General features: G+C 43.2%; 2 protein-coding genes across 3 annotated transcripts in view; one reads left to right on the forward strand and one right to left on the reverse strand.

Annotated features, from left to right (window-relative positions):
• Window positions 1–804: 804 nt before the first annotated feature.
• Window positions 805–10,046, reverse strand: CIAO2A (cytosolic iron-sulfur assembly component 2A). Its single transcript, XM_070763029.1, has 5 exons — window positions 9,446–10,046; window positions 7,256–7,420; window positions 5,369–5,418; window positions 3,507–3,552; window positions 805–1,329 (listed from the first exon to the last, which is right to left on the reverse strand). Exons 1-5 carry the CDS (start codon window positions 9,579–9,581, stop codon window positions 1,232–1,234), a joined length of 495 nt encoding a protein of 164 aa, XP_070619130.1. The 5' UTR covers window positions 9,582–10,046; the 3' UTR covers window positions 805–1,231.
• The window catches only part of SPG11 (SPG11 vesicle trafficking associated, spatacsin), a 65,667-nt gene continuing 52,344 nt past the window's right edge, over window positions 9,720–23,042 (forward strand). The window contains exons 1-8 of one of the 2 annotated variants that reach the window (XM_070763025.1): window positions 9,720–9,964; window positions 11,209–11,390; window positions 13,640–13,867; window positions 16,646–16,841; window positions 17,753–17,890; window positions 18,705–19,138; window positions 19,888–20,033; window positions 21,880–22,012. In XM_070763025.1, the coding sequence (XP_070619126.1) occupies window positions 9,777–9,964; window positions 11,209–11,390; window positions 13,640–13,867; window positions 16,646–16,841; window positions 17,753–17,890; window positions 18,705–19,138; window positions 19,888–20,033; window positions 21,880–22,012 (1,645 nt within the window). In that variant the 5' untranslated portion in view covers window positions 9,720–9,776. The remainder of the gene's footprint in view (window positions 9,965–11,208; window positions 11,391–13,639; window positions 13,868–16,645; window positions 16,842–17,752; window positions 17,891–18,704; window positions 19,139–19,887; window positions 20,034–21,879; window positions 22,013–23,042) is intronic. The other variant, XM_070763023.1, reaches the window with a different exon arrangement.

Genomic DNA, 23,042 nt, shown 5'->3' on the forward strand with positions numbered 1-23,042 from the left:
TTGCCCTTATGGATTCCGGCATATTCCTCATCTGTTTGGACAGACCGTTTCCCCTTAGAAACATAGAAATCTGACGGCAGAAAAAGACCTCATGGTCCATCTAGTCTGCCCTTATACTATTTTCTATATTCTATCTTAGGATGGATATATGTTTATCCCAGGCATGTTTAAACTCAGTTACTGTGGATTTATCTACCACGTCTTCTGGAAGTTTGTTCCAAGGATCCACTACTCTTTCAGTAAAATAATATTTTCTCATGTTGCTTTTGATCTTTCCCCCAACTAACTTCAGATTGTGTCCCCTTGTTCTTGTGTTCACTTGCCTATTAAAAACACTTCCTTCCTGGACCTTAATTAACCCTTTAACATATTTAAATATTTCGATCATGTCTGCCCTTTTCCTTCTGTCCTCCAGACTATACAGATTGAGTTCATGAAGTCTTTCCTGATACGTTTTATGCTTAAGATCTTCCACCATTCTTGTAGCCCGTCTTTGGACCCGTTCAATTTTGTCAATATCTTTTTGTAGGTGAGGTCTCCAGAACTGAACACAGTGTTCCAAATGTGGTCTCACCAGCATTCTATATAGCGGGATCATAATCTCCCTCTTCCTGCTTGTTATACCTTTAGCTATGCAGCCAAGCATCCTACTTGCTTTCCCTACCGCCTGACTGCACTGTTCACCCATTTTGAGACTGTCAGAAATCACTACCCCTAAATCCTTCTCTTCTGAAGTTTTTGCTAACACAGAACTGCCAGTACGATACTCTCCTTCATAGGAAAAATGCAATGATATCAAAAACATTTTCTCAACAATTCCGTATTTTATTCACCTTAACAGAGCAGCTATTTACATATACTCCCGTTAGGGAAGTAGCAAAATCATCCAAAAATCACATTTTAAAAATTACAACGCACATTCATAAAACACAGAAGGGTTGGAAGGGACCTTGAAGGTCTTCTAATCTAACCCCCTTATATCATTCCAGACTAGTTGTCCAATCTCTTTTTCACAAGCTGGCAATAAAAATTATTCACATTTACAAATATCAACTTTAAGAGAATATTACTTTTTCATTCAATACAGTTCATCTGAGGTTGATCAGGTCTGCTCACTCTTGTTTGCAATTAATTGGATGCTCTCAAAATGATGCTTTTAAAAATGTTTAGTATTAAATTCAAGAGAAGGTTATTAGAAAGAAGTTGATACAAAGGAGGTAGATATTCCAAGTCAGTCGGGGTCCAGCACACACTGGTCCACAATTTCCCGCAAGCTGGGATTTTCCATTGCTGCTGCGACTCTCTCTTTATCGTTGATTTGTTTGTTGACTGTAACACAATGGAAAAATTCTCAAGAAGCTTTTGACTGGAAACCAAGCAAATTTACCATCAAAGCCACTGCAATATGCCTCACCCTAAGGTAAAGTGTTTATGGAGATTCTCAATCATCCAAGCCATGGTTTTGCCAAAGGTGCTTAAATAAGAACTTGGATGAGAAGAGAAACATCTTTAAGCAGTTGGGATCAAGAGGGACTGCCTGGTTTATTCATCAACCTTCCTCTAAATGAAAAATTATGGCTGCAAGTATCATGTCAGTGACGGCGAACCCATGGCACGCGTGTCATATCATTGGGCATATGCACGTACTGGCCAGCTGATTTTGGGGCCTTCTGGAGGGGGTGGGAAAGGCCCGTTTTTTACTGTCCCCAAGTTCCTGGGCATTTCCTGAAAGACCTTTCAGCTGTGGCGAGGGGGGCGTTTGCCCAGGTTCGCCTGGTGCACCAGTTGCGGCCCTATTTGGACCGGGAGTCACTGCTCACAGTCACTCATGCCCTCATCACCTCGAGGCTCGACTACTGTAACGCTCTCTACATGGGGCTACCTTTGAAAAGTGTTCGGAAACTTCAGATCATGCAGAATGCAGCTGCGAGAGCAATCATGGGCTTCCCTAAATATGCCCATGTTACACCAACACTCCGCAGTCTACATTGGTTGCCGATCACTTTCCGGTCACAATTCAAAGTGTTGGTTATGACCTATAAAGCCCTTCATGGCACCGGACCAGACTATCTCAGGGACCGCCTTCTTCTGCACGAATCCCAGCGACCAGTTAGGTCCCACAGAGTGGGTCTTCTCCGGGTCCCGTCAACCAAACAATGTCGCTTGGCAGGACCCAGGGGAAGAGCCTTCTCTGTGGCGGCCCCGGCCCTCTGGAACCAACTCCCCCCAGAGATTAGAATTGCCCCCACCCTCCTTGCCTTTCGTAAGCTGCTTAAAACCCACCTCTGCCGCCAGGCATGGGGAAACTGAGATACACTTTCCCCCTGGGCCTTTACGATTTTATGCATGGGTTTTTAACTGTATTTAGTATTGGATTATTGTTATATACTGTCTCTGCGGAGAGGGGCGGCATACAAATCCAATAAGTAAGTAAGTAAGTAAGTAAGTAAGTAAGTAAGTAAGTAAGTAAGTAAGTAAGTAAGTAAGTAAGTAAGTAAATTTCTAGGAGCCTGGGGAGGGCAAAAACAGCCTCCCTCCCTCAGTGGTCCTCCAGAGGCTGGAAACGGGCCATTTCAAGTTGGGCTATTTACTGGCCTCTGGGAGGGGGGAGGGGAGGTCATTTTTGCCCTCCCCAGGCTTCTAGAAAGGGTCTGGAGCCTAGGGACAGTGAAAAATGGGTGTGCCATCGCGTGCCAGGAGGGGGTGGGTCATACATGCATGCGCTGGGGGGGGGCATGGAATTATGGATGTGGGCACAAAGACAACGCCCATCTTTGGCATGTGAACTGAAAAAGGTTCGCCATCACTGACTTAGATGCATCAGCTCCTACCTGGTGGAAATCCTACCTGCCCTGCTCCCCCAGGAAACTTTCTTCTTCTTTTTAAAAAACATAAATTTTATTGATTTTTTCATAAAATAGACAAACTGACACACATACATTTAACATAAAAGTGGGGTTGTATTTTCCCCGCTTATCTCAAAAGTATAAATTTCAATACAGAAAAAAGAATACATATTTAAAATTCAATTCATTATTGTAAATGTTAAGAAATAATTTGTTAAACTTCTCATAATAGTTCTTCATATATAAACTAATTCTAATATAAATCTAAAATTCTTCTCATAATAGTTCTTCATATATAAACTAATTCTAATATATTTCTAAAACAAACATAATGTGTTATAATAGAATTAGTTAGAATATGTTTGTTTTAGGAAACTTTCTTCTAAGGGCCAACTTGGAGGTCCTGACTTCAGAAGGTTCCCTGCGATGCTGGTCTAATCTCTAACAGTGTAATCCTCTTCTAATAATGATCTATAGGCAATCTTTGGTGCAGACGACCAGGGAGACCACTCTACCCTTAGCCACCCCCAAGCATGGACCTTCTCAGTTAAAAACCACCTCTGGGTTTTCACTGTGGGAGGAAATGGAGGGGGTCAGGTTTAAACACTTCCCCCCCCATTAGCAATATTTCACATTTAGCACAACTGAAGGTATACTTACTATCTTCCTCAATAGAATGCGCTCCCTCCGATATGTAGATTTCCAGCTAGACGAGATAGAAAAATATCAGCTTAGAAACACTTAGATTAGATTAGATTTATTGGATTTATATGCCGCCCCTCTCCGCAGACTCGGGGCGGCTCACAACAATGGCAAAAACAGTACATAGTAACAAATCTAATATTTAGCCATCTAAATTACAGTTTTAAGTTTTAAAAGTTCATAAAAGCAACCCCAATATATATATATACAGTGTTCCCTCGATTTTCGCGGGTTCGAACTTCGCGAATACCCTATACCACGGTTTTTCAAAAAATATTAATTAAAAAATACTTCGCGGTTCTTTTCCTATACCACGGTTTTTCCCATCTGATGATGTCATACTTCGCCAAACTAATAATTTTTGCAAATAAATAACAAAAAAAAACAACATAAATAATTATGTTTATAAATATCAGGATCACTAAGTGTCTTATTCAATGGTGAGTACCAGTAATAATGGTGAGTAAATGGTTGTTAAGGGAATGGGAAGTGGTAATTTAGGGGTTTAAAGTGTTAAGGGATGGCTTGTGATACTGTCCATAGCCAAAAATGGTGTATTTACTTCCGCATCTCTACTTTGCGGAAATTTGACTTTCGCGGGCGGTCTCGGAACGCATCCCCCGCGGAAATTGAGGGAACACTGTATATATAAAAACAAGCACACAATCAATCATAGACCAAAACTACATGGGCAATGGGGAGATGTTTCAATTCCCTCATGCCTGACGGCAGAGGTGGGTTTTAAGGAGTTTACGAAAGGCAAGGAGGGTGGAGGCAATCCTAATCTCTGGGGGGGGGGGCTGGTTCCAGAGGGTCGGAGCCACCACAGAGAAGGCTCTTCCCCTGGGTCCCGCCAGACGACATTGTTTAGTCGACGGGACCCGGAGAAGGCCAACTCTGTGGGACCTAACCGGTCACTGGGATTCGTGCGGCAAAAGGAGGTCCCGGAGATATTCTGGTCCGGTACCATGAAGGGCTTTATAGGTCATAACCAACACTTTGAATTGTGACCGGAAACTGATCCGCAACCAATGCAGACTGCGGAGTGTTGGAGTAACATGGGCATACTTAGCGAAGCCCATGATTGCTCTCGCAGCTGCATTCTGCACGATCTGGAGTTCCATGAAGAATTTTTGCATTCAACCATGCTGAATAAATTACCTCCCCAACATTTCTGCTTTAAAAGCAAGAGATTTCCTTTTCATGTGTACTATAATGGTTACATATCTGAATGAGTATGGTAATTATGCAATTTCTTCCTTCCCTTTTTAAAGGCCTTTAAAACCAAATTTGAACTGAAAACTAATAAATACAAACTTGTTAAACACCTATTTAATCTTAGAATTGTCTTATGTGCTTCCATGCCAGAAGTACCCTTTGACAGACAGGACAATGTGCTGGTGAAGAATTTGATAAGCTTTCAGTTAGGACAGGGAGAAGAAAAAGGATGCAGCACTAGGAGGAAACTAGGGTGGGTGAACCGGACTTTGGGTTGGCTCCAAATTGAACAGGGGGCTTCTGGTTAGGACCTTTGTGGCTCTTTGAGTGTTGCTGTCCCGAGTTAGACATATAAGACAGACAGATCCCAGGCTACCATCTGGGAATGACTTCTATGTAGTGTGCCTATCAATGATGGCTCACTAGAATCACCTTAGGTCTCTCCGTTTCTCCCTTCTTGCAAAGAATCGCTTTCCTGTGGGGTGAGGACATGTTGCTTGCTAACATGCTATTCTTATATAGACTACGTAGTGCCATCAATCAACAAAGGTCTTCCAGGAGAATCTATCTCACGGATGTAGAGAAAAACACAAGCAACCTACCTTGTACTTGAAAGGCAAACATCGCTGAAGTTTGATCCTCAAACACAGTCCTAAATTTTCATGAAAAATACTTCAGTTTGTTTTTCAAATGTAAGACTCGTCTTGTTTCTTAATTATCAGAACAGCAACTGACCAGAAGCAATGCAGGGGAAAGTCTGGTCTAACCTTTGGCACCCTGGCTTAGCAAACATTTGGGGAGAACCTGCTTTCTTTTGTTCAAAAAAGATAAACTGTACATTTGCCCAAAAGTACAGTTTTTATCAGGCGCCAAATAACATGGAACAGCAGCCGTTTCCAACCCACTGAAATGTTTTTCACTTAGATAAGAGCCTCTCTCGAGGTCACCTGGGCTACCTCCAGCGAACAGGGGAAGCAAATGTTTACCTAGAAAGCCCTTCACCCGAGTGCCAAGGAAGTGCTAGAGCAGTGTTTTTCAACCAGTGTGCCACGAGACAAGGTCAGGTGTGCCGCGAACCTCAGAGAAAGAAAGGGAGAGAGAGAAAGAGAGAAAGAAAGCAAGAGAGAGAGAAAGAAAGAAAGAGAAAGTGAGCGAGCGAGCGAGGAAGAAGAGAGAAAGCAAGAGAGAAAGAGAACAAGAAAAAGAAAGCAAGAGAGAAAGAGAGCAAGAGAGAGAGAAAGCAAGAGAAAGAGAAAGAGGGAGGGAAGGAGAGAGAGAGAAAGACATAGAGGGAGGTAGGGAGGGAGAGAGAAAGAGAGCAAAAAAGAGAGGAAGGAAGGAAGAGAAAGAAAGAGGGATGGAGAGAGAGAGAAAGATGGAGAAAGAGGGAGGGAGAGAGAAATAGAGCGAAAGGGAGGAAGAGAGAGAATTTTTTTGTCCAAACTTTTTTTAGCAGCCCCCCCTCCCCCCACTCAATGTGCCCCAGGGTTTCGTAAATGTAAAAAATGTGCCGCGGCTCAAGAAAGGTTGAAAATCACTGTGCTAGAGCAGTGTTTCCCAACCTTGGCAACTTGAAGGTATTTGGACTTCAACTCCCAGAATTCCCCAGCCAGCATTCGCTGGCTGGGGAATTCTGGGAGTATCTTCAAGCTGCCAAGGTTGGGAAACCCTGTGCTAGAGAACAAAGGCAAGAGCCCTGACCTACAATGCTTGCAAGCGGCCGCGTTGATTAAAATTAGGACCTCCTGAGGCAAGAAATCTTCCCACAGATTGTGAATTATAAAAATTATGATTATAAAAGCATGAAAGAATGGCGTTAAGGCAGAAGTGGGCTGCTAAGGTGGAACGGTGATGTGTGCTCACCCCCGAGGCTCTGAGTGCTAGCGGAGTCCAGCGCAATTCTGCTACTGTACTTGGGCAGATAGTGAAATTGTGTGCGGACACGCAGGTGCGCCCGTGGCTCTGAGTGCTACTGGACTCCAGTGCAAAATCTGCTACTGTACCTGGGCAGGTAGCAAAATCGTGCACAGACACGCAGGTGCATGGCTTGAGTGTTAGCGGAGTCCAGCGCAATTCTGCTACTGTACCTGGGCAGGTAGCAAAATCGTGCACGGACACGCAGGTGCATGGCTTTGAGTGTTAGCGGAGTCCAGCGCAATTCTGCTACTGTACCTGGGCAGGTAGCAAAATCGTGTGCGGACATGTGGCCAAAGTGCAGTAGCAGAATTGCACTGGACTCTGTTAGCACTCAGAGCCCAGGTGGGGGGCACACGTCACCGTTCCACCTTAGCAGCCACCTCTGCATCAAGGGCAGCACAAAACCCTTATTATAGTTTCATGATAAATTAGGATTTAATGCAGGTTTAGAAAGGCCTCCCGGTTAGCTCTAGCCTTGGCCAGTGAAGGTGCCCGGGATGCTTCAGACCCCCCAGCCGGCTGACCAGAGCCCTCCAAGAGCCGGAGGGGGTAGCCCTCTGTGGGGGCCCTACCGATGAGCGTGGCCAGCGAGCAGTGGGGCACGGTGGGCGTGAAGCGGATGGTGATGAGACTCACGCCCAGCCCGATCTCGGCCACCTCCACGCAGCTCTCGCTCACCACCTCCAGCTCCTCCAGCGTGTTTGGCTTCTCGGGGTCGCGGATGTTGCGGATGAGGTCTGTGCGGGGCAAAGAATAGAATAAAATTCTTTATTGGCCAAGTGTGGTTGCACACACAAGTAACTGTCTGATCAGCAGCACTCAACGTATAGTCCTCAATGGAACTACATCTACATGGAGGGAAACATTGAGTGGGGTACCCTGAGGCAGTGATTTTCAACCTTTTTTGAGCCGCAGCACATTTTTTACATTTACAAAACCATGGGGCACATTGAGGGGGGGCCAACTAAAAAAAGTTTGGACAAAAAAATTATCTCTCTCTCTCTCTTCCTCCCTTTTGCTCTATTTACCTCTCCTTCCCTCTTTCTCTCCCTTTCTCTTTTTTCTCTCTCTCCCCATCCCTCTTTCTTTCTCCCTTCCTTCTTCTTTTTTGCTCTCTTAATCTCTCCCTCCCTCCCTGTCTTTCTCTCTCCCACCTTCTTTCTCTCTCTCTCTCTCTTTCGTTCTTTTTCTTTCTTTCTCTTGCTCTCTCTCTCTTGCTTTCTTTCTCTCTTGTTCTCTTTCTCTCTCTCTTGCTTTCTTTCTCTTTCTCTCTTTCTCTCTCTTGTTTTCTTTCTCTCTCTCTTGCTTCCTTTCTCCCTCTTGCTTTTTCTTTCTCTCTCTCTCTCTTTCTTTCTCTCTCTCTCGTTTTCTTTCTCTCTCTGAGCTTCGTGGCACACCTGACCATGTCTCACGGCACACTAGTGTGCCGCGGCACACTGGTTGAAAAACACTGCCCTGAGGTTCTGTCATAGGCCCAGTAGTCTTCAACATCTTCATTCATAGAAACATAGAAGACTGATGGCAGAAAAAGACCTCATGGTCCATCTAGTCTGCCCTTATACTATTTTCTGTATTTTATCTTAGGATGGATATGTTTATCCCAGGCATGTTTAAATTCAGTTACTGTGGATTTATCTACCATGTCTGCTGGAAGTTTGTTCCAAGGATCTACATGATTTAGTTGAAGAGATAATAGGAGGGGAATTCATCAGATTTGCAGAAAACACCAAGCTGGATGGAATAACCAATGCTTAAAAGATCCAGAAAGGTCTTGATGGATTAGAATACTGGATCCTCTCCAACAAAATGCAGTTCAGTAGTAAGAAAAACAAGATATTGCACTTGGGCAAGAAAACCCAAATCCACAGGTATAGAATAGGAGGTACTAGCTCAACAGCAGTAACTATGAGCGAGATCTAGTAGTCCTAGTGAACAACTACTAGGCCAAAAAAGCCAGTGTTATCATAGGTCAGTGATGGCAAATCTATAGCATGTGTACTACAGGTGGCATACGAAGCCATGTCTGCTGGCACATGAGCCATTGCCCTACCTCAGCTCCAATGTGCCAGCCAGCTGATTTTTGGTTCAGAGGCTCTGGGAGGGCATTTTTGGCTTCAGGGGGATGGGAAAGGGGTTTTTTACTCTTCCCCGGCTCCAGCCTTTGGAGCCTGGGGAGGGCGAAACTCAAGCCTACTGGGTCCACCAGAAGTTGGGAAACAAGCCATTTCTGGCCTCCAAAGGGCCTCCAGGAGGTGGGGGAAGATATTTTTGCCCTTCCCAGGCATTAGATAATGGGTGTGGGCACTTGTGCTTGCGTGATAGCGTGCACACATGTTCTTTCGGCACCAGAGGAAAAAAACGTTCACCATCACAATCCTAGGTATATCAGTAGAAGGCTAGTAATAAGATCACATGAAGTAGTAGTACCACCATACTGCCCTTGTAATACTACATTTGGAATACTGTGTCCAGTTCTGGTCATTAGAACCCAAAAAAAGATGTTGAGACACTAGAGTACAGAGGAGAGCACCAAAGATAATTTGTGGATTGGTAGCTAAAGCATATTAGAATAGAATTCTTTTATTGGCCAAGTGTGATTGTGCACACAAGGAATTAGTAGGAGTAATAGGAGTTCAAACTTAGTTAATAGTCTGACTGTCTTGAGGGAATCAGTCTTGAGAGGAGAGAGGCGCGCGGGCTGAGCGGGACGGATTCCCCGCGGCCCTTCCGCCGGCCACCCCCGCCCCGCCCGCGGCACCGACCGTAGACCTCCAGCGCCCGCTCCTGCTCCTGCGTCATGACGGCGGCGGCTCGCCCGCTCTCGCCCCCGGGCCCAGGCGCCGCGTCCGCATAGCCCGCGCTACCGAGCGCCCGCCACAGCAGCCCCAGCGCCAGCATCGCCGCCCCGGGGCTTCCTCGGCAGGGCAGCCGTCGGCGGCAGAGAGGCCTCCATACGAAGAGGGCGGAAGTCGGCGCCCGTGCTTCCGGCGGCGGTGGGGCGGCGGCTGCGCGGTGGGCCCCGGAGCCCGGAAGTCGCGGCGGAGGACTACAACCTCCGGCAGGCCTGGCGCGTCCCTGCAGCTCAGTGTGGGGATGGCGGAGGCGCTGCGGGTGTTGTTGGTGCCACCGACGCCGTCTGCGGACCTCCCGGCCGGCCCCCTGCGGGCCAAGCTCAGCCGTGGCCGGGACGCGCTGGCCGCGGCCGGGCCGGGGGAGCTGCGTCTGTCCGGGCTGTCCTCGGCGCGGCTGCCCGGCGTCTCGCTACCGGGCGCTTGGGCAGAGTAAGCGGACGGGGAGGGCGGGCAAGGGTCCCCTCGCCTCCTCAGGAAGAGTCCAGCCCGGTTGCCCTCCCACCTCGTGACCGCCGATGCGGAGGGGAGGCCCAACTCTGATAGCAGCCTTCTAGTATCTCAGGGTTGCCCCAAAGAAAGAGTCAAGCTATTCTCCAAAACCCCTGAGGGTAGAACAAAAAGCAATGGGTGGAAACTAAACAAGGAGAGTAGCAACTTAGAACTAAGGAGAAATTTCCTGACAGAACAATTAACCAGGGGAACAGCTTGCCTCCAGAAGTTGTGAATGCTCCAACAGTAGATTTTGGATTACCATTTGTCTGAAGTATTATGTAGGATTGCCTGCCTAAGCAGGGGGTTGGACTAGAAGACTTCCAAGGTCCCTTCCAGCTCTGTTGTTATTATAATTGAGAGGCTATAATGAATAAGGCAAAAATAATATAAAATACATAATATAAAAAAGGATATTGAGACTAGAAAGAGTGCAGAGAAGAGCAACAAAGATGATTAAGGGCCTGGAGGCTAAAACATAGGAAGAACGGTTGCAGGAACTGGGCACAGCTAGTTTAATGAAAAGAAGGACCAGGGGAGACACAATAGCAGTCTTCCAGTATCTCAGGGGTTGCCACAAAGAAGGAGTCAACCTATTCTCCAAAGCACCTGAGGGTAGAACAAGAAACAATGGGTAGAAACCAAACAAAGAGAGAAGTAACTTAGAACTAAGGAGAAATTTCATGACAGTTACAACAGCTTGCCTCCAGAAGTTGTGAATGCTCCAACACTGGAAGTTTTTAACCATTTGTCTGAAGTAGTGTAGGGTTTTCTGCCTAAGCAGGGGGTTGGACTAGAAGACCTCCCAAGGTCCCTTCCAACTCTGTTGTTGTTATAACAATACAACACAGCAAATGACATCACTATGCTGGATTTCGTATTTCATCACCAGTCGGGCTCTTCCCAAGCACCTAGGACTGCGTGATGTAGCAGCGAATTATGTATGCCAATCCCAAAGCGTCCTTTTGCAATTGACAGATGGAGATTTTGTCAATTCTGATGGTTTTTCAAATGACCGCTGAGATCCTTTGCCACTGGGACCAATTTCACTGGCTTATGCCAGAATCGTTGCACCTCCAATTTCAGATATTCGTATTTTGCAAATTTCTCTAGCTGCTGCTGCTTATTATTATTATTGTTGTTGTTGTTATTATTATTATTATTAACTCTTGTAACTCTTGCAGCTTCGTGTGGGGAAATAGCGAGGCGGAGGATCCGGCGGGGCAGGGTCAGCTGCTAGCCGTCGCCGAGAGCCGGGGGCTTTTCCTCTACCAAGTGGCACCGGAGTCTGGGCGGTGGGGTGCCACCCTCCTGCGTAGCGTCTCCGAAGAGCGGCTGCGGACCCTGGTGGCCCCCTGGAAGGCAGGCGAGTCTCTCCTGCCATCCGAATGAGGAAGGGTGGTCTCTGGGCTTCTCCAGGGGGGTAGTGTGGTTTTGGCTGTATTCAGGCCCCTCCATCTTTCTCTGAGCTCCGATGCATCTCTCTCCAAGGAGGAATTGTCGGGGCCTGGTGGTCTTTGCAGACATTCCCGGTCTTGGCTGGCCTTCAGATGCTCAAGGACCGGCCTTGCTGAGCCCACAAGCTCCTGTGAACTTTAGCCTTCCCCTTTGCCCCGGAGCTTTTCTGGATAAACACACCCTATGGTTGTCCAAAGGTTACTAATTAGGTTCCACCAATTTTCATCCAAAGAGTATCCATTTGAATGGAAGGTTTTGTATAGTGGTCTGCTTTCTTCTTCTTCTTCTTCTTCTTCTTCTTCTTCTTCTTCTTCTTCTTCTTCTTCTTCATCTTCTTCTTCTTCTTCTTCTTCTTCTTCTTCTTCTTCTTTTGTTTCTGTGTAGCAGCTGTGTATTTGTGCTCATCTGGATAATGTTCTTAACACAGCTTTTCTTTTTAAGAGGTTTAGTTGTTTCTTTGATAGTGGAACACTTACTGTGGATGATTAATTCTGTGCTGACTTGGACTCACAATGGCTTACCTAGTTACATATAAAACATTAAACAAGGGGCGGCATACAAATCTAATAATTTATCTATCTGTCTGTCTGTCTGTCTGTCTGTCTGTCTGTCTGTCTGTCTGTCTGTCTGTCTGTCTATCTATCTATCTATCTATCTATCTATCTATCTATCTATCTATCTATCTATCTATCTATTTGACTTCTATTCCGCCCAATCTTGAAGGACTCAGGGCAGCTTACAGCAACATAAATTACAAACAACAATAAAAAGAAGTCAAGAAAAAAACAATCTAAGTTCTAAAACCCTAATTAAAACTCATAGTAGAACAACTCATCAACACGTGTACTTGCCATTCGTACAGATTCATACACATGGTCAAGCTAGTTGTTGACTTAGGGCCCCCAGGCCTGCCGGCATAGCCAGGTCTTTGTGGCCTTATGAAAAGCCAGCAGGGTGGGAGCACGTGGTCAAGCTAGTTGTTGACTTAGGGCCCCCAGGTCTGCCGGCATAGCCAGGTCTTTGTGGCCTTATGAAAAGCCAGCAGGGTGGGAGCAGTACGGACATGGCGGGGGGAGTTGATTCCATAGAGCTGGGGCGGCAACAGAGAAGGCCCCGCAGCCCCACCAACTTGCACTGCTTAGTTGACAGGACCTGGAGGAGGCCAAATCTGTGTGCTCTAATTGGTCTCTGGGAGGTATGTGGCAAGAGCGGTCCCGTAGATAATCTGGCCCTAAGACATATAGGGCTTTAGAGGTAATAACCAACACCTTGAATTGTGCCCGGAGACTAATAGGAAGCCAGTACAGCTCACAGAGTATAGGTGTTATATAGGTGTACCAAGATGCACCCATGACAATTCGCGCGGCTGCATTCTGGACAAGTTGGAGTCTCCGAACACACTTCAAGGGTAGCCCCATGTAGAGTATAGTGCAATAATCAAGATGGGAGGTGATGAGGGCCTGAGTGACTATGAGTGGAGTCTCTTGGTCCAAATAGTGCCGCAGTTTGTACACTAGGTGAACCTGAGCAAAGGTCCCCCTGGCCACCGCCGAGAGATGGTGGTCAATAATAATAATAATAATTATTATTATTATTATTATTATTATTATTATTATTATTATTATTATTATTTATTAGATTTGTATGCCGCTCCTTTCCGTATACTCGGAGCGGCTCACAACAAAATAACACAATATAGCAAATTGAATATTAAAAAACATTTAAAACCCAAGATTAAAACCATGCAACACAATCATTCCATCCATTATGGATGGTATGTTGTACGTATGACTTTTAAACAATGGGGTTTTTTAGACTTTTAACGTTAGATTTATTAATATAGACTTTTAATATTAGATTTGTCATTGTATACTGTTTTTATCACTGTTGTGAGCCGCCCCGAGTCTGCGGAGAGGGGCGGCATACATATCAAATAAATAATAATAATAATAATAATAATATTATATCTTTGTATATCACCAATGCATACTTGACAAAACAAATAAATAAAATAAATAAAATATTTATGAAGATGGAAATTCTCCAAGTGCTGGGTTAGCAATCTAGTTGAATGTAGGTTTTTTAAATCAGCATTTCTCTGAATGTTATTTGTCCTTTACAAAATATTAAAAAAATTCCTTATGTCCTCTTTTACAGGCTTACAATCCATTTCCTCCTTGCAAGTGCTGTCTTTTAAAAATGGCAGAGCTATACTGTTGCTCAACAATGTTGTGATTGCACATCTGATTTTTCCTGGAGGAGAACTGGGGGAAGAGGTGGAAAGCTGCTTTGGACTTGATTTGCCCCCACAGACTTTGGAAAGGACAGTGAATGTTACTTTTTGCAGAGGTATCCTCTTCTTGTTGGATGAGACCGGATGGATACGTATCCTTTAATATAAAGCTGGTGTTGGATGAGCTTCCAAGGATTGTCCTAGGTTGGATAATGTTCTGTCGGGCTCTCTGGTAGAATCCTCCCAAAAATTCACAGGTACAAATTTCAGACACACACACGTTTGAAAATTCAAAACTATGTTCTTTATAATGAAAATTCACTTAAACCAAGCCCTCTTTTTGTATAGCAAAGAGCACTTGTCTCCAAACAAACTGGTAATTTGTACAAGTCCCTTATCAGTTCTGTGATACTTAGCTTGCAGCTGTGAGGCAATTCACAGCCCTTCTTCTTTCACAAAGTGAAACACACTTTGCTCTGGTTTAGTTTCAAAGCGGGGAAAAATCAGCACACAAAAAGTCAAAGTCAGTAAAGCAGTCACGAAACACAACAATCATATAATCCTCCACAATGGTCAAACCCACAGGCTGCTATTTATAGCAGCCTCACTAATTTCCACAGCCCCACCCAACCACAGGTGGCCTCATTTTTTTTGATAATAATCTCTCAGTTGTTGTTGCCTATGCATTGCTCTCCGCATGCGTGACTGTATCATTAACTCTTGTTCTGAATCCAAGGAGGAGCTAGATCATTGATCTCCTTCTGAGCTGTCTGCCCCACTCTCCTCCTCCCTGTCACTCATGTCTTCTTGGTCAGAGGAGCCTTCATCATCAGATTCCACCGGGGGCCAAACAGGCCTGCAGCATGTGGATGTCTCCCCCACATCCACAGTCCTTGGGGCAGGAGCTGGGCCAGAGCTAACCACAACATATCCTAGGTTGGGTAATTCTGAAATCTAAGAGTGAAAATTGACCTACTAGAGACTTAGCACATTAATTCCTAGCTTCAATGTGAAAAATGCAAAAACTACCCTCTTGACCCAAGGGTTCATGCAGGGTGGGTGAGGAGGGCAGAGAAGAGCAGATGGGGACTCTATATGCTGTATATCCCATAATAAGTGGATTACCAATAAAATAAATGCGACCCATCAGTGGCCTATAGATAATCATGAAGAGTTAAATATTTAAAATCCTTGCATTCATTTTCCAGGTCTCTGATGGGAATTGCTAATTAGACATCTTAATTGGCTTAAAAATTGTTCTGTCTGGGTTTTCCCAGACCTCAACACCAACTGAAAAAACAGCCAGAAGTATTTTATAGCTGGAAAAAATAAGCACAAAGGAAAACCTGTCTTCACAACAGACAGGCTATAATACGTTACAGCAGGGTCCTGATGTCCAGTCAATACCATAAGCTTCTTGCTGGCACCCCCCACCCCCCCCCAAGGTTTCAATAGTCCAAGGCACAAACCAGGATTGTAAGCCACCAAAGTTCACAGACAGGTCTCACGAATCTCCAAGATAAAACTCCACAAGCCAGGAAGGGTGGGTCCGCCTTTTATCCTTTCCTAAGAGCACCACACCCAAACCCAGCTGTGACCTCTAATGCTGGAAATACTTAGCCAATTGAGTCCGTCTCTGATTAGCTCTCCTTTGTCGCATATCTATGATGTCTTGAGCATTTTCCCCTAAGGAATCCAGGCTGCTTGCTGGGGAGAGCTCCCCCTGGTGGGACTCTGGCTGTCCTTCTTCTCCAGCCTGGGATTCCTCTTCCTCGTCAGTCTGCACCTCCTGTTCCTCAGCCTCTCCCTCTGAGCTGGAAACCGACAGAAGGTCAGCCATTCCCGGAGGGGTCCCAGACTGAACCACAACAAAAATGGACCACTAATATGTTTCCACTGAAAGCAGGGACAGAGTTATTTCAGCAATTGTTAAAAGGCTTGACTTAAGAAGTTAAGAAAATAATATTTCTTGTTATAATTAGATTTGTTGTGACTCCGGTTGTGTCATCTTTCCCTAGATTGAAATTCAGCAAACTAACCCTGTCATTTGTCTGAAAATTGATCTTCAATCACTGCTTCCTGGTTTCCCTTCATAGAACATAAAAAGATTGATTATTCAAAAATAGTGTTTTCCCAGCAGCAAGTTCTATTGAATTTATACCTTACTCGATTTCCTTGCTTGTTTACTTTTAAAATAAGATGACATTGCCCAATGAAGCTTAATCTGAAGTAAAAGGAATGCACAGACTTGGCCTTTTCCGGGTGCCGTCGACTAAACAATGCCGTTTGGCGGGACCCAGGAGAAGAGCCTTCTCGGTGGCGGCCCCGACTCTCTGGAACCAGCTCCCCCCAGTTATCAGAGTTGTCCCCACCCTCCTTGCCTTTCGCAAGCTCCTTTAAAACCACTCTGTCGTCAGGCATGGGGCAATTGAAATTTTCCCTTCTCCCTAGGCTTATAGAATTTATACATGGTATGCTTGTATTATTTATTTATTTATTATTTAGATTTGTATGCCGTCCCTCTCTGCAGACTCGGGGCGGCTCACAGCAGGATACAACAATTCATGACAAATCTAAATCTAATTTAAAATATTTAAAAAAACCCATTTACTAAGCAAACATACACACAAACATACCATGCATAAATTGTACATGCCTGGGGGAGGTATTTCAGTTCCCCCATGCCTGGCGACAAAGGTGGGTAAGTATGTATGATTGGTTCTTTAATTTGGGGTTTTTTAGATTATTTTTAATGTTAGATTTGTTTACATTGTCTTTTTTATTGTTGTTAGCCGCCCCGAGTCTTTGGAGAGGGGCGGCATACAAATCTAATAAATACAAATACAAATATAGTCATGCTCTTTGAAGGGTATGTTTCGTTTTGTACTATTATTTCAACAGCCTTTGAAATTCTTTAACTTTTTACAAAGATATATTTGGTGCCGCCGATGGTGCCTATTTGGCCCACGTCAGTGTCACCCTCTATCAGTCGCGGGGGCAAGAAGAGAGAAACCAGGACATGCCATTTCCTCTTGTGCAGCTAAGTGTATCATATGATCTCAGCATGGCTGTGGTGGTCAGCCACTCCAGTTGTGTGGCTGCTGTGGACCTCAACTTGTACTTCAGGTAGGTGGACTGAAATGATTGAAAACTCTTTCTCAAAGACTGCCTGGTTTCCAGCATAACATTTGTTTATGGAGATGATTTATATGGCCACCCATCTTACTCGAGTGATTTTGAGTGGTTTATAAAGATTAAAGCATGAAAACCACACATATAACCCCCCATGCCCATCTATCTATCTATCTATCTATCTATCTATCTATCTATCTATCTATCTATCTATCTATCTATCTATTTATCTATCTCTATCCATATCTATCTATCTATCTATCTATCTATCTATCTATCTATCTATCTATCTATCTATCTATCTATCTCCATCCATATCTATCTATCTATCTCCATCTCTATCTATCTATCTATCTATCTATCTATCTATCTATCTATCTATCTATCTATCCCCATCCATATCTATCTATCTATCTATCTACCTACCTACCTACCTACCTACCTACCCACCCACCCACCCACCCACCCACCTATCTATCTATCTATCTATCTGTCTATCTATCTATCAAGATGATTAGGGGACTGAAGGCTAAAACTTGAAGAACAGGAGCTAGTCTAGCAAAGAGAAGGACCAGAGAAGACAGGATAGCAATCTTCCAATACTTGAGGGGCTGCCACAGAGTGGAGGGGGTCAGGCTGTTTCCAAAGCACCAGAAGGCCAAACAAAGAATAATGGATGGAAACTGATCAAGGAGAGATTCAACCTAGAAATAAGGAGGAACTTTTTGACAGTGAGAACAATCAACCAACGGAACAGAAGTTGCCTTCGGAAGTTATGGAAACCTCATCACTTGAGACTTTCAAGAAGAGATTGGACTGCTGTTTGTCAGAAATGATGTTGGGGGTTGGGCCTAGAAGATCTACAAGATCCCTACCAACTCTGTTAATCTGTTTAATCTCCCCAGAGAATACCCTGACCATTTGTTTCGCAAGCGGAGCTTTGAAAATCTTCCCGTGCAACAGTTGGAGGGGGTGGATGAAGATGACCTCAATCGTTCAAGCTACAGCATGAAGTTCTTGCAAGCTTCATTTCAGACTGACAGGTTAGTAGTTGGCAAAAGATACTTTCATAGTAGCGAGAAGACTTGCTTCGTCGAAACGTACAATTCTTACATCTTTATGTATCATTGAAAATATAGAGCGCTGGTGAGACCGCATTTGGAATACTGTGTTCAGTTCTGGAGACCTCACCTACAAAAAGATATTGACAAAATTGAATAGGTCCAAAGACAGGCTACAAGAATGGTGGAAGGTCTTAATCATAAAACCTATCAGGAAAGACTTAATGAACTCAATCTGTATAGTCTGGAGGACGGAAGGAAAAGGGGGGACATGATCGAAACATTTAAATTTGTTAAAGGGTTAAATAAGGTTCAGGAGGGAAGTGTTTTTAATAGGAAAGTGAACACAAGAACAAGGGGACACAATCTGAAGTTAGTTGGGGGAAAGATCAAAATCAACGTGAGAAAATATTATTTGACTGAAAGAGTATTATTATTATTATTATTATTATTATTATTATTATTTATTAGATTTGTATGCCGCCCCTCTCCATAGACTCGGGGCGGCTCACAACAATATCAAAGACAATGTAAGAACAAATCTAATAATTTTAAAAATACTAAAAAACCCATTATTAAAAGCAAGCATACACAGTAGTAGATCCTTGGAACAAACTTCCAGCAGACGTGGTTGGTAAATCCACAGTAACTGAATTTAAAGATGCCTGGGATAAACATAGATCCATTGTAAGATAAAATACAGGAAATAGTATAAGGGCAGACTAGATGGACCATGAGGTTTTTTTCTGCCGTCAGACTTCTATGTTTTCTAATGTTTTTTCTCCTTTTTTCCCAGATCCTGGAAGACACACATGAGTGATACACACACACATAATTATTTTCCACGTTTGTGTACCGATGTTGAGTTGCCTTGGTATCAACATCTTCTGCACTTAGAGCCTCTTAAACCCAAGGCTTTGGACACTTCTTCAGCGTCCCTCTTTCAAGAAGTAGCATTTGTTCTTGCAAGCTCCAGAGGGAGAGATAAGAAAAGCCCTGTGGACAGGCGATGGAAGGACATACATTTAGGTGACCTAGAAGAATGTGGGACTCTTGATTGTAAACATGTGAGTGGCTTTCACGTGCTGTTCACTGTCTCCAGTGAAAGCGAAGGACTGACTCTGCTCCTGTGGGATTTGGTGTCGCAGGGCATCACGCGGTCTTCTGGCGGGGGAAACTCCTTTTTTGTGGAATATACCAGAGAGGAACCTCTATGGCTTGTCTTTTCAGGTGAGTTTCTTTGATTTTTAAGTACCACTGGGACCACTTTCACGGGCTTATGCCAGAGTCGTTGCAGCTCGATTTTTAGATCTTTGTATTTCACTAATTTCTCTAGCTGCTTCTCCTCAATTCTGCTGTCTCCTGGGATTGCGAAGTCGATGGTCCATACTTTCTTTTTCTCCACCATCACGATGTCTGGTGTGTTATGCTTCAGAATTCGGTCAGTCTGAAGTCGGAAGTCCCACAGTAGTTTTGCTTGCTCATTTTCAACCACTTTTTTGGGCTTCATGATCCCACCAGTTCTTTGCCACTGGTAAATGGTAGTTCCGGCACAAGTTCCAGTGGATCATCTGTGCCACAGCATCATGTCTATGCTTGTAGTCAGTCTGTGCGATCTTTTTGCAGCAGCTGAGTATGTGATCGATTGTTTCATCTGTTTCTTTACAGAGTCTGCACTTTGGATCGTCTGTTGATTTTTCAATTCTGGCTTTGACAGCATTTGTTCTAATGGCCTGTTCTTGTGCCGCCAGTATTAGTCCTTCTGTCTCCTTTTTGAGTGTTCCACTTGTAAGCCATGACCAGGTCTTTTCTTTATTCACTTTGTCTTCAATCTTCTCCAAGAACTGGCCATGCAATGCTTTGTTCCACCAACTGTCGATACGACATTGAGTTACTTATTATTATTATTATTATTATTATTATTATTATTATTATTGAGCACTATGGAACTAACCTCTCTCTTTTGTGATCATCCTTAGATTCTGGCCTCTTCTTGTTCCTCTTTGGCTTTACACAAGAGGAATTTCTGAACAGACTGATCATCTACGGAAGCGCTAGCACTGTCGATTCCCTTTGCCGCCTCAATCGGTGGGGAAGGTGTTCGATTCCGGTACATGCCTTAGAGGTAAGGAAAGAAGCCCGGGCCATGCGTGTTTCCAAGGTTGTGGGTAGCAACATCTTTCTATGGCTGAGGATTTCCTGTATGACTCCAACTCTTTCCCTGGTGCCTCTGAAGCCGCAAGGCCCTGGCCATGCCTTCTAGAGCAGGAAAGTTGATCCTCCACACTTTTTGCTCTGCTGGTTCTGGTACTCAGCTAGTGGAGAGACAACATCTTCTGCTGACAAGACAAGAAACTGACTTGGTTAATTCCAGCACAATTCTTCAAATTATGAAGATCGTTTTTTTAAAAGTACAGTACAGTGTTCCCTCGCTTTTCACGGGGGATGCGTTCCGAGACCGCCCGCGAAAGTCGAATTTCCGCGAAGTAGAGATGCGGAAGTAAATACACTATTTTTGGCTATGAACAAGATCACAAGCCTTCCCTTAACACTTTAAACCCCTAAATTGCAATTTTCCATTCCCTTAGCAACCATTCAGATTATTACTCACCATGTTTATTTATTAAAGTTTATTAAAAAAATATTTATTAAAGGCAGACGAAAGTTTGGCCATGACATATGACGTCATCGAGTGGGAAAAACCGTGGTATAGGGAAAAAACCAGTAAAGTATTTTTTAATTAATATTTTTGAAAAACCGTGATATAGACTTTTCGCGAAGTTTGAACCCGCAAAAATCAAGGGAACACTGTAGCCCCTCATTTTTCACGCGGGATGCATTCCAAGACCACCCGTAAAAAATTAATTCCCGTGAAGTAGAGGAAAGATGTTTTCTTATGTATTTAACGAGCATTTGGACTTTTAAAACCCACCCTTTGCATTAAACAGTCATTCTATAATATTTCTCAGATGGAACTACATGTGATATCCTACCAGCTTCTTTAATAGAGCGCAGTAGTACTGTAGAAGAATTTTACGAATTTTTAATGGGTTTAGAATTTTCAATGGGTTTAATGGATTTAAGCCCCCTTTGAAAACCCGCGAAATAGCGAATCCGCAAAAGATGAACCGCAAAGTAGCAAGGGATTACTGTATTACCACGTGTATTTTAGTGCCATCTGCATATTTCGTCTGTCATTTATTATCTTTAAAAAATCCTGAATCTTATGTAGATCACTGGTCCTTTGCTCTATATTACAAAGAAATATTGACTGTCAATGTTAGTTACAAGTCTATGTAAAAGTAAGCTGTAATTAACATATATAGAGCCGGGGTGGCGCAGCAGGTAGAGTGCTGTACTGCAGGCCACTGAAGCTGACTGTAGATCTGTAGATCAGCGGTTCAAATCTCATCACCAGCTCAAGGTTGATTCAGCCTTCCATCCTTCCGAGATGGGTAAAATGAAGACCCGGATTGTGGGGGCAATATGCTGGCTCTGTTAAAAAGTGCTATTGCTAACATGTTGTAAGCTGCCCTGAGTCTAAGGAGAAGGGCAGCATAAAAATCGAATAAATAAATAAAATAAATAAATATCACCTAGCACTTATTTTGGCTTGCTCAAATATATTATATACGGAACAAATATGTTAACTTGATGCTCCCTTGGACACTCAGGCTAGGTGCTAATTAAAAGAGATATAAGTCCTTAGAATAGATCATATTCACGTTAAGGAGTTTGTATGCAGAGAAAGAGAGCTCAGCTACTGCAGGAAAAAATCCTGTGTGATTGGACAAAGGTTTGTCTTGACGTTGTGACAGCCAGGCCTCTGAGAAGAGAAATCAGGAAGTGAGAATACCAGGACTTGATGCTCCCTTGGACACTCAGGCTAGGTGCTAATTAAAAGAGATATAAGTATTGATGTCGGATCTCTGTATAAATGTAATATAAAAAATACATTTTTTTATATTTAGGCTGGCTTAGAGAACCGCCAGTTGGACACTGTGGATTTTTTCCTAAAGAATAAAGAGAACCTTTTCAGTCTGTCTGAAACAAACTCTGAACAAGATCAGCCTGCAAATATTATGTCAGATTTTTACTTGAAGAGTAAGTAAACTATGAATGTTCACACTGATATTTTATAAATTGCAGTATAAATACAAAGTAAGTGTCACTTACACAAAGTAAACTGCATTGAATGCAGAGGGGGGGGGGTCAGGGCAGATACCTGCGAATCGGAGGTCCGTGGGTCTTCTGAACGCTTAATGGAATGAATGTCATATATATATCACTCTTGACATCACTTTGAAAGCCAAAGCAAGCTTGTGCATTTCTTTTTTAAAAATATTTATGACAGACAAGACACACAACATTTAACATTTAAAGGAGCTACTACCATTGCTCCACTAAGCATAGAAGTCTTACTAATACAGAAAAAGACTAATTATAATTTAGATCAATACAGAAAAATAACTCATAATATAGTACTATAATATCACATCTACTTCAGTATTTCCATTTTAACGTTGTAGTTAAAACAATTACAGTAATATACTACTATAATTTAACATCTACTCCTGTATTTCCATTTTAACAATATAATTAAAATAATTAATAAAACAAAGAACCTTATGCTTAAAATTTCTTAATACAGTATACTACTATACTATAACACCTACTTCAACATTTTCGTTATAGTTAAAATAATTCAAATCAACTAATAAGGTTAATAGCTTATCCTTAAAATTTCAATATATCAATCAATCAATATCAACTTTATTTGATTAGTCAATCGACCATATCAAAGCGAGGAAAAGGACCACATTGGTCGTCATAAAACTGTGACTGGTTAAAATACAATAACATTGGCTAAAATAGAGGGAATTTGAATAAATAATAAGTTAAAATGCAGTATAATATGCTAAAATTGAGTAGTAAAACATGAGAATATAACTCGTGCAAAGGATTATATTAAACAAATCTAAGTTACTGATATAAAATATTCTTAAGTGAGTTCATCTCCTTTGCATGCCACCCCAATATGTTCTATAAAATGTATTCTCATCTGAACAGCCCTGACTATAAACTTAGCGGTTCTAGAAACTACATATATATTTGTACCCTGAAGAAAATATGA

This window comes from Erythrolamprus reginae, chromosome 10 (genome assembly GCF_031021105.1).
Source record: "Erythrolamprus reginae isolate rEryReg1 chromosome 10, rEryReg1.hap1, whole genome shotgun sequence".
Lineage (NCBI taxonomy): Eukaryota > Metazoa > Chordata > Lepidosauria > Squamata > Dipsadidae > Erythrolamprus > Erythrolamprus reginae.

Bases quoted from the DNA above. Each gene is read 5' to 3' on its own strand.
- CIAO2A (XM_070763029.1), bottom strand. From the start codon at position 9,581: ATGCTGGCGCTGGGGCTGCTGTGGCGGGCGCTCGGTAGCGCGGGCTAT. The intron at 7,421-9,445 runs GTCGGTGCCGCG...TGCCCCGCACAG, and splicing joins GCGGGCGCTGGAGGTCTACG to ACCTCATCCGCAACATCCGC. The intron at 1,330-3,506 runs GTAAGTATACCT...ATTGTGTTACAG, and splicing joins GCATTCTATTGAGGAAGATA to TCAACAAACAAATCAACGAT.